Source organism: Chelonia mydas, chromosome 1 (assembly GCF_015237465.2).
Source record: "Chelonia mydas isolate rCheMyd1 chromosome 1, rCheMyd1.pri.v2, whole genome shotgun sequence".
Taxonomy (NCBI): domain Eukaryota; kingdom Metazoa; phylum Chordata; order Testudines; family Cheloniidae; genus Chelonia; species Chelonia mydas.
In genome coordinates, this window is record NC_057849.1 from 130,321,390 (window position 1) to 130,334,799 (window position 13,410).

At 40.3% G+C, this 13,410-nt stretch overlaps 1 protein-coding gene across 4 annotated transcripts in view; it reads left to right on the plus strand.

The window, feature by feature from the left end:
- The window catches only part of WWC3 (WWC family member 3), a 168,236-nt gene that overhangs the window by 150,213 nt on the left and 4,613 nt on the right, over positions 1 to 13,410 (plus strand). For 3 of the 4 annotated variants that reach the window (XM_037899995.2, XM_037899982.2, XM_043537803.1), the window contains exons 16-21: positions 835 to 1,002; positions 1,918 to 2,069; positions 7,244 to 7,403; positions 8,572 to 8,736; positions 11,595 to 11,687; positions 12,715 to 12,945. In XM_037899995.2, coding sequence (XP_037755923.1) covers positions 835 to 1,002; positions 1,918 to 2,069; positions 7,244 to 7,403; positions 8,572 to 8,736; positions 11,595 to 11,687; positions 12,715 to 12,945 — 969 coding nt within the window. The remainder of the gene's footprint in view (positions 1 to 834; positions 1,003 to 1,917; positions 2,070 to 7,243; positions 7,404 to 8,571; positions 8,737 to 11,594; positions 11,688 to 12,714; positions 12,946 to 13,410) is intronic. The other variant, XM_037899987.2, reaches the window with a different exon arrangement.

Here is a 13,410-nt window from a genome sequence, read left to right on the forward strand (position 1 = left end):
CACATTTACTAACTTACTGTACTGTTAGATACACTTCTTCAGCCAACTTGTATTGTGAGAGATCTAAGCCATACTTTTTACATAACCCATTTCAATGAAAGAGACCCCTGCTGGTAGGTTCATAGCATAGAAATATAAAGTCCCATGGCTAGCTAGATAAAGGCATAAGTTGCAGATGGGTGAATTAGTCTAACATTTAATTAGGGTCACTTCATCCCTCATTCTTTGTTGCCCCCTTGAATTTTGGGGCTTCTAAAGGTGACTTAGAAAGGAAACAAATTTGGTTTATTCCCAATTTGGCTTCTTTATGATGTATAAGGAAAGCTTGAAAGCTTTTACTACTTGTTTTTTACATAGCAATTCTGGTCTTATCTATCTTTTTTTGTTTTTCCCCCCTGGAAGACTCGATTCACTGAGAACAGTAGTGATTTTTATTCAGATTAATTTTTTTCATTAATGACAATTTAACTCAAATATATGAATTAACACTTGAGCGAAAAGCTGTCTTTGTAAAAGATAAAGAGCTGAGCTTTCTAACACAGTATCCAGTAAACCTCAGGAACATCAAACTTAGCAATTAGATTCTTAATTTAAAAAAAAAAAAACTTCTCTTTTGTGGGGTGGAGTGTGGGAAGAAAGATGTTTTTGGGTTTTTTTTTTTTTTTTTTTTTGGTATACATAAATAAGAAAAACAAGGGAGACTTTATACTTTTTTCCATTGCCGGTCACCCATAAGGTGTACTATTTTGATGCAGTATTTCTATTAAATGAGAGAGTTCTGTGAATGGGAAGTATATTCTTTTCTTTGCTCATTTTGGCCTATCGTTTTTACAGGGCATCGCTCAGATTAGCCTGGCTGATCATGAGAGTTCCACTGAGATGCAGCTTCACTGGTATCCTGTCCAGATATTCACTGGTTCAGACCCACAAAGGGTGAAGGAGAAAAACCAGTGTGAAGAAAGCACTCCACAGAGTTCTGGAAATACAGCTACAGTGAAATCGGTATGGCCAGTGAAATCGGTATTAACTTAAAGTGGAGCCTCATCCTCTACAAGTTTGTTTGTTCGTTCCTGTGTGGAATTTGTATACTATCTGCACACACAGGTGAAATTTTAACTTCGTTTTTGTTGGAGGGGTTACCATCGAAAGAAAAAAATGAATGTTTCTTCTATTATAATACAATGCTCATCATATGTGCACGAATAATCAAAGCAGAAGAAATGTGTGTCTTGAAAAGAGGTTTGATTTCCCCCCCCCGCGCTTAATTGTTCAACTAATCTGCAGCATTTAGGCTGCAGAAAATGGGTGGTCATACAAAGTTTCAGAACCACTGAATTGTAGTAGAAAATATAGCTTTCTAATATGGGAGAGTGCTTTGTGTTCTGTTAATTGCAGTATTTGATGATGATTTAAAAAACAGTATTTTGAAAGTATTTTATAAAATAGAAGTATCAAACTTACGTTTTCAGTGTAAGGAACACTGCATTGTAATTGGTTAATTCCTTTCTCTGTGAAGGACAATTAATATTAGGCTGTATTTTGTTCCAGTTGTATACACTGATACTCCTCAAGAATCTGAAAATATCTTACATTTTGCAGTATCTTTAAAAGAAATCACAAATCTTATCCAGTTTTCCACACTTTGCTAGAATAAAGGCTGAGATCCTGCAAGCATTTACGCTAGGGCTCAACCCTAATCCTATTACTGCTATTTAAAATAAATGTAAAACATTCACCCTTTCCCAATGAAAGGCTGCCACCTCTCTGGAGAGTTCCAGTAACTGAACAGCATTTATGTTTTGGTCACCTGGTGAGTATAAAGTCATGATTCAGGACACACCTCTTTTATTCTGAATACGCCATAAAAGCTAAGTCATGGTTTAAGCTGTTTCATTTGAAACCCGTTTTCTCTTTCAGGATGCAGTGACAGCCCTATTAGCTAGGACCACAGCTCAGCTGGAAGCAGTGGAGAGAGAGCTGGCAGAAGAGAGAGTGAAATTGGAGTACACAGAGGAGGAAATCCTAGAGATTGAAAGAAAGGAAGATCAGGCAGAAGCTGTATCAGAGAGGTAAAAATATTAGGTTAAACCCTGATCAAAAAGAATTTGTAAGATCTTGGCTGAAGTTTACACTGTGGTTCTGTCCTCAAATATGACTGTAAAAACAACAGATCTTACTCTGAATTCTGCTCCCTGCCTGTATTCAGTGTTTCAGATCATTATAGCCTATCATCACGTGCAAGCAGAAGGGAACCCAACTTACCTCTCAGATCCCAGGTTGAGTTTGCAGGGATGGCAGCTAGGAAGGGGGTGGAAAATGACTTTTTGTTACAAACTGAGTACCTTTTACATGGAGATATTGCGAAACAGAAAGCGGGGAACCCTGCAGTGCCATTGTTGCAGTCACTTTCTAGAATGTAATTTGCACTTTAATGAAAATTCTGTTGTATTCATGAAGGAAAGTTGAAATAAAACTGCATGTTGCAGAGGAAACAAAATGGAAATGTAGATAGTTCATGTCCTGACCTTGCAAACATCTATACCTGTGTGTTCAGGATTGGGCCATACCCATTTATACGTTTAAATGGTTTACGTATGACCTTGTACAAAAATTAGAAATGAGTTGTTTACCCTACAAAAGGATGCATTTTCTGGTGGAAGGGAGAGGGACGGATTGATTTTGTTATACATTAACAATACCTCCGTCTTCTATTTTCCTAACTACTCTCACTTACAATAAGAGCAAAAAGATCCAGTTTGGACACTAGAGACAATACAGTGCTATCAACTGGACAGGGTGGGAAATGTGCAAAAATTAAGGACATTCACAACACTGATTCCACGGAGCATTCTAATGAATTTTATAAAACCCCATAACTATCTTGTAAAATGCAGCATGGCTGGATTACAGTTCTCAGCAGAGAGTCATCATGCTTTTGAGAGTTTTCTTATTATGGTGATTCCTTTTTGAAATATTCAGCTGATCCTGAATTTATTCATATGTAAGGTAACATTTCAGAAGTGCCTGAGTGACTTGAGGGCTTAAGTTCTTGCTGAAGATATGTTGTCCACATGGATTCCACTGTTGGTACGCTTATACCCCGTGTACATGAGATTGGATTCTTTTTGCCAGCAGTGTCCAACCAGGCTGTATCAACCCTAGATGTCCTCACACCCTCCATCTGAGGATATAAAGGGAAGAGTGGGCCCAACTATCCCTTAGTTCTTTCTTATCACCTGTGGCAGTGAGATGGAACCCCTGCAGTGTCCACCTTTTCTCTGCACACTGAGCTAGTGTTACTTATCTTAGTTAATTGCCTGTTGGCAATATATATACTATTAAAAGTTAATGACTTCTTAGATAAGATTCACATATGCTAGAAAACTTCAGTTAGGCTAGCGATTTGTAATAGAAATGTGGCAGAAGCGAAATCTCTAGGATTCAAGACCTATCCCTTGTACAATATTTTGATGTCTATTGACACGGGCACTCCCAGTGTCTACTGTGCAGATGAGAGGGACACATCCCGTGGCAATGTTCCATTTGTCAGTCTTTCTCCAAGTGCACTCCTCAAGAGATCAATGTGAACCTCTTCAGACACTGAGTGGAAGACTACTGTAAGGCCTCAGCCATCCGGTCAGTCTCTCTCTGTTAGTGCCTGGAGAGCCAAGATTCCACCCTGAGCTCTCAGGCCAGATCTTCTCAGAGTTTTCCTGAGTCTATCACTATCTTGACATCCTCTGACAGGCAGAAAGGAGCACCGCCCACCTGTTCCTATCAATCCTATCCTGTACCACCTATCAATTAAAAATGCCTTTTTAATAGCCTTTATTTCAGCTCAAAGGGTAAGGTGGACTCAGGCCCTCATGTTCTCCTTGTACAGTGTGTTTCATAAGGACAGGGTCACTGCCAGGCCTCATTCCAAGTTACTGCCCAAAGTTGTCTCAGTGTTTCATATAAACCAATCCATTCACCTCCCATTTTTCCCCCCCCCCCAGGTCTCACTTAGCCCCGGAGGAAGCCAGCCTTTACATACTAGATGTAGTAAGAGTACTGTCTCTTTATATTGACAGGACAAAATCATTCAGGAACATACTTAGACTATTTGTCATCTTTGCAAGTAGAGCTAAAGGATATCCTATATCCTTACAGAGGTTATCTAAGTGGATCTCCAACTGTATAAGGACATGCTAGGAGTTAGCCGGGTTAGATCCACCTGATCATATTAGAGTTTATTCCACTAGTGCTCAGGCACGTTCGGCTGCCTGTTTGAACAATGTCCCTGTACATGAAATTTGTAGGGCACTATATGGAGCTTGGTCCGTGCCTCTACAAGACACTATTCTTTGGTAGAAGCCTCCAAATCAGATGCATATTTTTTGGAAGGGCTGTCTCAAAGTCACTGTTAAGTAGGTCTCCAAACGAACAGATAATGACTTGTTAATCACCAAGAATAGAATCTATATGGACAATCACGCAAAGAACAAATAACGGTTACTTACCCTACGATAATTGTGGTTCTTTGAGATGTGTTGTCCACATGGATTCCATGACCCACCCTCTCTCCTTGCTACTGTGGAGTCCTACTTCTCTGAGATTCTGTATTCTAACAAAAGGAGTACTTTTTTCTTGAATTGTTACCACTTTTCTTGACTGCAGACTTGTTCCAACTTTAATCCTCTGTTTCTTAGACAGCCATTCAGATTTAAGGATCTTCATACCAGAATTGCTACTTCACCTGCTCGTTCTTTTATTTTTCAGCTCCATTCTGCTTTTACATCATTGCAGACTAATCTGTTCAGTTCTTTTGTGGTCCTGATGAGATACCAGCTGCTAGAAAGTGCTAAACCGTGACTCTTTTTCCAGGCATATATTACTATAGCAGGATCCTTTCACTCTCTGCCACCCACAACTTTGCTAAATCAGTACACACAGGAGGTGGAGCCTAGAAATTCCCAGAGAACCCATTTTAGAAATAGATAATCCATCCAGATCTGGTTCTGAGGACTTCTCACAACTCAAAAATTGTGGTAAGATTTTGTTTGCAGTAGAGGGCAAAATTTACTATGCTGTTTGGGGAACGGGGAATACCAAGAAGATTGTTATGGAGTAAAGTTAAACTGCATTTAATTGTCCTCAAAATAGAGAGCTAGCTTTTGGATAACCCAAATCATTGCTAAATGAAGGTAAGCAATTTAATAGAATTAAAGTGCAACGTGCAGTCTGGGATGTTTTGAGTGACTCATCTGGGCATGCACTTCAAATGGCAAACTCATGAGGTCATGCTTCTGTTTCACAAGCTCACACAGCTTTTTCTGTTAGTACTTAGTACAGTATTTGCTTCTCATTCAGATTTATGGGTCTCAGCATTCTGCAGCAGGTGTGTAGAATGGGGCATCATATCCATGGACAAATTCTACATAAAAGATTTAATCCCTTGTGGCACGTTCCCTAGATGTTCTGGAAGTGAAATACACAGTCAATTTCTCTATACTGATAAGATGCCTTTAGCTGCTGCATTCAGACTTTCTTTGCTGTACGCAACAATGAAGATTTTTGCTATTTTTCCCTGGCTTTTGAAAGAAGGGCATTTCAGAAGTTAGCACCTTAAATATGTTGACATGCTTTGACATTTGTCTTTTATATATTAGTGTAGAACATAGCTGATAGGTGGTATGAGTTCCAGGGTGGTCCATTTTTGAAACACATTGTGACAACGTTGAAATTCCTCTTGGGAGCAGGAGATATGTCAGTGGTCTGTAAGACCTTTGCCCTTTTAGTTTCTTTAGGGACATATGGGCTGAGAATCCCAGTTAGATCAGCGAAGCTGCTTTAAAGCTGAATCTTACTTCTCAAGAGTCAGTAAGTGAACAACTTATTTTAGTATTACAGTTTTCCCATCAAAAAGTTGTGCAGGTTACTAGCTTCGTCTTATAGAAACCATTTTTTTCACCTTTCCTACCAACAAATTAACCATAAAGGTTAGTCTTTAACTTTATTTTCAAAACTAGGACCTCCTTTCATATAGCAAGTACTTTTTCAGTCTCACCTCCTGGAATGACCCACTTTTAAGAAAAGAAAGCTTTTGCCAATGCCAAGGATAGTAGAGGCCCTTAAATATTGCTTATCCATGTTTCTTTTTGCTTTGGCTTGTATTAAAAAGATATTTTTAGGTTAGGGTTGTATTGTCTTAGATAAAAGTTGCACGAGGGAGGCTGTTCCATTACACAGTGCATGATCAACCTGTATTTATTGATGCAGAAATTCTCAGCAAAAAACATTGTGGCTGGACTTTAAAAAGTGACTGCATAGTTGTAGATCTAGTAACAATACTTGGAGTTATTCAAGGTAAGATAATGACATGGGCAACCAAATCTCATACTATCGGGTGTACATTGCAAGCGTCAGGAATTGTCCAACCTCCAACTGGCTAAGGATCTGCTGCTGGAGGCATTATACCAGATTAACTGTACCAGCAGCCTGATCTGGTATAGCTATATCTATTTAAGAAAAGGGGAAGGTCCCAGAAAGATGGACCTGAACCATTTAAAAAAAAAGAAGTGTGTTCCCCCAAAGCTAGCCACGTGGTGTGATGAATCCCTCAGAAAACAAACAGCGAGATTTGATACCACCCTCCCACTGCCCACTTTATACAGAGTCTTGATATTGAATATCACATCACAAAATGCCCTCATAAACTGCATAACTAAGGAGTTCTGTATTCTTCTTCCTTTTAATTACACAATGTTCCTTTCTTTTCATGTTATAAGAGAGATTTTAAAAAGAGGAACTGGCCGCTTTCTTTATGGTGTTCATAATTTTGAATACCTTCACTTAGTGCTCCTATTGCTCTTCTGTTTTACAAGCTAAATAATCCAACCTTTGCAGTCTTTTATTTTATACATCACTGTTTTTCATGTTGTTAGTTTGTTGTTTGAGAGGCATTTTGTCCTTTTATTTATTTTAATGCTCTTTTCAAGGCTGGGAAGTGACTGGCTGGGAGGACTAGAAAAGCTGGTTCTTACATGAAAGACCTGAAATTAATGGCTTGTCTGTGTACCTTAGAGGTCCAAATAGGATAATCACCTCATTCAAATGGAATGAATCAGAACTGCAGGAACAAAATTTTTTAAAAGGCAAATTATCCTTGAAGATTTGGATATTGAAATTCATTAACACAGCATATATTTTTGCACAGTTCCATCACATTTCTTAAAAGTTCCTTGAAATGTTCTGTCCTTAGGAGTTGGCAAGCAGAATCTGTTGACAGTGGATGTAGTAATTGCACTCAGACCAGCCCACCTTATCCAGAGGCATGTTGTGGCGATTCGTTACGTGGACATATGTTTGCAGTTCAGGCAGGTCAATACAGTTCTGGTAAAGTGCAGCCTCCACCCCTAAAGGTAAGAAGAGAAAACACTATACTCTTGAAGACTGGCAAATGCCTAGTGCACTGTGCATTACTGGCACTAGCTGAACTTGTGTCATTTGGTCAGAAAATAAAATCAGAGCTGCATCAAGAACCCTGACCTATTGTTGTCTGCAATGCTGAAAATCATAATCTATATTGTGTTGTTAAACTTACTCTTTTTAGTTACTTTTGGGGGAAAACTGCATGTTGTCTCTGAATTTTACTTCCTATAATTGGATACTTGTCCAGTTTCTTGTTGAACAGAATCACTTTGTCAGCTCGTAAGGTAAAATATTTTGCTCCTGCATAATGAGTGAGTATAGACTTACACTCAGTACCTGTGTTTCCTAGAAGTGTTTTGGAGAAGGCCATTCCCAAATGCAAATACTCATACCAATGTCGCATTCATGGAAGATTTTTAAAATGTAAAAACTGAAAGGTTAAGTTTGTTACCTTGCTTTCACTGTGTTAAAATAAACGTAGCTGGTTTTCAGACCAAATTTGGTGTGTTGAAGGCTGTACGTCATTTAAATCAGCTTCTGGAAACTCACAGAAAGTCAATGGAACTACATCTATTTACACGTACTGAGAAACTTGTCCTGTCAGAGTGTGGTACACCATTCAGTGTCACATTGTTGTTGGGTCATACAGAACAGTTAAGTGAGCCATCTAAAAGTTTGGAGGCTTGGTTCAAAACTTATATGTTCAGGATCTCCAATGCTTTGAGGTTTTTCTGTGATATCCTCAAAGTCTCCGGGTTCCTCGTGATTGACTCCTCTCCCTACCTTTGTAATGACTTAGTTGCGGGGCTCCTCCCTTCCTGAGAATCAGCACAGTTTTCTGAAAAGTGATTTAGTTCTCTCCGTCCATTGAGGTAAGAGCTTAGGCAGCTGTCCAGTCCAGCAGATTTGGTGATGTGGCTACAGAATGCTACATGTTAATCTCCTGATGGTTTAAGGCCCAGCGGAAAGGCTGTTAGCACTTGCAAACCAGTCCCACTATCTTGAATTGTGTGGTTTTAGAATTATGGTTTCTTAAATGAGAGATGATTCATGCACTGGACATATTAATTACAACTAGATCATAACTAACAAGTTTTTCTGCTTTTGTTGTAGAAGAGGTCAGTGGAGTAAAAGTACTGTTTTTGGCTGTGATTCTAGGTGGATAAAGAAACTAACACAGAAGATCTCTTCCCAGAAGAAGTCGCTATTCTTCCAAAAGAGAGAACCTGCCGAAGGCCCCGTGGTTCTGCTTTTGTTCGTAGTAGCACTATTGTTCGATCACAGACCTTCTCACCTGGAGCACGAAGTCAGTATGTTTGCAGAGTGAGTAGAATTTTTTGTGGTTTTACGTTCAGAAGCAGAAAGTGTATTAAAGTGTGCTTTTTCAGTACTTACATCATATTTACAAGAATTAGTATTTATATTTTTTTTAAAGTTCAGCCAAAAATTCTGCACTGCATTAAATTATCACTGGAAAGAGTTCACTGATAGGAACCTATTTCTCTATAAAATACTAAGAATTAAATGATAGAATAGTCTTTTAGGGTCTTATGCTAGATACTGCTGACTTCCATAACATAACTCTTCTTTGTTTTTTGTCTATTTGGTGTCTAACATCGTGGAGTTCTGATCCTTGTTCAGAATTCCTTCTGGCTACCATAATACAAATAATAACTCACATAGCAGCCACTTGATACGCCTTGAAAATGCATTGTTATCTCATTCTGCAAGAGGCTCAGATAAAATTGCTGCACATTTCTATCCAAAGTGAAGCACTATGTAATGCTAGACACTATTTTAATATATACTGTTTAAAGCAGGCACCTCACTGAATCTGAAAAGCTAGTAATTTAGTGACATTGGTGTAAGTGGGGGAATAGTCCCACTATTGTGAGGAACTTTCCTGGCTCATACACCACCTTGATGGAATTGGTGAGCAAAAGATCTGAGTCCTCGCTCCCACTCCCTTTATACAGAGGCCTGCCTTATCTCCCCTTCCACTCTCCTGTGCGGCAGAGTCCCATAACCCCAACAAGGCCGGGGCAAGGTTTCCTGGGGGGCTCGACCCCCCAACCTTGTTGTGCTCACTTAGGACCGGGGATAGAGTGCCCCACACCGGGGTGCTCTCTCTGCACAGGGTGCTTCCCTGGCCCACTGGTCATTGCATAGAGTTCAAAGCAAATACAATTTATTAAATAGCAACTAATTAAAAAAAATTAAGAAAAATATGGGAAAGGTTAAAGGAAAACATATAACCCTACCCTGTGAGTATGGGGGAACCACAAATAGCTATCTCTGGAATGTCAGGGAAGTTCACAGTCTGTTCCTCACATGTCCAAGGCCGCCTTCCCAGGCCGTGGCTGTGCTGTGGTGATACACTTGCTCTGGAGCGGCCACACGCCCTCAGGCTCTAGGTGGCAGGACCCTTCTTCCCAGCGTTGCCCCCGTCGGGGTTACAATCCCCTCCCAAGTCCAGCCTGCCAGGCCTCTTGGCCAGGGGTGTCTCCCTGCGCTGGGCCCCCTGCCCAGGGTCCCCCCTTCACTCTCCCCAGCTGCTCACCACACCCAGCTCCGGACTGCTCCGCTTGCAGCTCCACTCTGCCTCAGCACGGCTGCTGTTCTGCCTCCAGCTCTGCTCTCTGGATCTCTCTGGCTCTGGCTGCTGCTCTCTCCTTACCTCCAACCCACTCTGCTCCTGGAAGCTCACACCGAGGGACGGGACCCTGGACTCCCGACTCCCTCATTGGCTGGCCTGCCCTGTCAATCAGACTGACCTGGAGCATTGGCCCTGGGGATTGTCTGTCTCAGGGTCTTGATTTCTCATTGGCCCTTTCTTTTGATACTGGGAGAGGGCCAAAAAAACCCACTAACTTTCAGTAAGGGGCCAACAGTCCCCTTACATTGGCATGGATCACTGTTCATGTCGCGCTCCCTGTCAGTACCCAGCTTTGGCTGGGAAAGCTAATGATCTAACCAGCTCTCAAGGTTCCTTCCCCACTCTGAAATCTAGGGTACAGATGTGGGGACCTGCATGAAAAACTCCTAAGCTTACTTTTACCAACTTAGATTAAAACTTCCCCAAGGTACAAACTACTTTGCCCTTGAACGTCCACTGCCACAACCAAACTTTATCTGGGTTCTTGAGAAAACGTAGTTTGGAAACGTCTTTCCCCCCCCAAAATCCTCCCAACCCTTGCACCCCGCTTCCTGGGCAAGGTTTGGTAAAAATCCTCACCATTTGCATAGGAGACCACAGACCCAAACCCTTGGATCTTAGAACAATGAAAAAGCATTCAGTTTTCTTACAAGAAGACTTCTAATAGAAGTAGAAAAGAATCACCTCTGTAAAATCAGGATGGTAAATACCTTACAGGGTAATTAGATTCAAAACATAGAGAATCCCTCTAGGCAAAACCTTAAGTTACAAAAAAAACACACAGACAGGAATATTCATTCTATTCAGCACAGCTATTTTCTCAGCCATTTAAAGAAATCATAATCTAACACATACCTAGCTAGATTACTTACTAAAAGTTCTAAGACTCCATTCCTGTTCTGTCCTCGGCAAAAGCATCACACAGACAGACACAGACCCTTTGTTTTTCTCCCTCCTCCCAGCTTTTGAAAGTATCTTGTCGTCTCATTGGTCATTTTGGTCAGGTGCCAGCGAGGTTACCTTTAGCTTCTTAACCCTTTACAGGTGAGAGGATTTTTCCTCTGGCCAGGAGGGATTTTAAAGGGGTTTACCCTTTCCTTTATATTTATGACACCAGCGGACCAAATTCAGTGATGAATCCTGGTCACGTGCCACCTTCTTGCAAATACGCTAAGGAGATTGGCTTGTTATACACAACAATAAACCACTTTTGATGGTAGATCACTCTTGCTAACCACAACAATCTGTTGGCAATTTAAAAAGAAACATAGTGAAGCACGTGCACCGTCTTTTAACAAATAAACATTGTTCAGAAACTGCACAACAGAATTTTTTTAAAGTGAAGGCAAGTATGAATTTATGATGCAGTCTGAGAACTTTTGTCCATTAATGTAAGTAAATCCCAAGTGTCCTAGAAAAGTATTCTGTTGTCTAGCATTGTTTCCAATTAAAAGCTTGTAACATTTGTGATTCCAAAGCAACCATGAATAAATGTCCATTTATGTTTAATATCTTTTTTAATCAGCTGTATCGTAGTGACAGTGACAGTTCAACCCTGCCAAGGAAATCACCCTTCATCCGCAATACATTGGAAAGGCGTACTTTGCGCTATAAGCAGGTATACTACAGTATATGAGCATGTGGATTTTTCTCTGCTGAGACCTTTTTTACAAATTGAAGCAGCAGTACTTTGACCTGGATTTCAAAGGTGTATTTAAGACAATTTTTATGAAGCATCTGATACTGTAATGTAATAAATTAATTGGGGTTTTTTTAGGAGAAGAGACAGATATTTGAGATACAGTCATAAACAACTGCAAAAACTTGCTTGTCACCTAATGACCAATTTAAATCAATTCTGATTATGGATTGGTTTAATTATCCAGTGTGTTAAAACGCTATCGGTAAGACTGTGCTTGGCTGCATACCCACAAAGTGCGGTGAGACCAATTAGAAATCCCGGTCACAACCCTATGTGGTCCACCTAGACCTTGGTCCTAGGTGTTCAGAAGTAAGCAAGGTTAAGTGCCCCTCTAGTCTCTTACCAGAGTAGGGGGGCAGGGAGTGTGCGGAGCCTTGTTTTCATCCCTCATACTTTCTGGCCAGTGCAGGTGTCGTAACTTATTGCTGGAAGAGATGAGTAGCAAATTGCTACCACCTTCAGAGCAAGGAGGAAGCTTGGAAGGAATTTTTACTCAGGATGTGTCTCCTGAGTCACAATGCATTTTGGGTTTACTCCTGAGTGGTGTAGTTTGTACATCACCCTTTGCTGAAAGCTATTCTTGAAGTCATCATTTAACAGTAAGAATTTCATGATGGCAGCAGAAGGTATGTAAATAAGAACGCTTGGTTCACAACCCTATGCATATTTATGGACTAAGACATCTTACTAGGAAAAGGTGGTTAGTTTTTTGAGACCAAAATTTGGATCTGCCATCAAACACGAATTGAAATAGTATACCTGAAATACAAAATATGTTTAGTCTTGTCACAGTGAGATTGGTACGTTATTTCCAAAACTTCCCGTGCCAGAAGAGTTAAAGACATGCATGAAATATCTGCCTGAATCAGCTAAGAATATATCAATAGAACATGCTTTGAATAACATCTCTGTTGTGTGTTTTATTTGAATTATAATAATCCAGCAGTCCTGTAGATCTTCTTTGGCTGAGCTTATGGCAAGGACATCCCTAGACCTGGAGCTGGACCTCCAGGCATCCAGAACTAGACAGAGACAACTGAATGAGGAGATATGTGTTTTGAGAGAGTTGAAGCAACGTCTGGAAGATGCCCAACTCAGAGGGCAAACTGATCTTCCCCACTGGGTCCTTCGGGACGAACGATTCCGAAATTTGTTGAAGGAAGCAGAGAGACAGGTATGGTTTCTTGGGCTGTATGTTGGGCATACTCAGAACCCTTGATTAAAGCCTGCTTGATTGTAAGTATACCTTGGAAGTGCTGAAGTTAAATGAATGGACCTTTACAATGTTACATGATTTCAAATAAACAGTTTCACCCCGGATGCCCTTGTTGTTACCCTCATGAAAACATCATTTCATTGATTATTATTGAATACCACATTGGTGACAATTACTGGAGGATGGAACTGTTTAATGTGTCTGAGACGTTAAAACTCTCCATCAGAAGTTTGATTTTTCTGGTATTTTTAAAAGCATTTTCTGATATTTCTGTAAGTTATAGATATTTAGTAGGGGAATCGCAATGCATTTTTCCCCACGTGGCCTCTGGATGAATATCCACTGATTTGATATTTTATCATAAATGAGTGTTCTGCATAATTTCCTCTTACTGTGTATGCATACTGTAATTCCCATTGATGG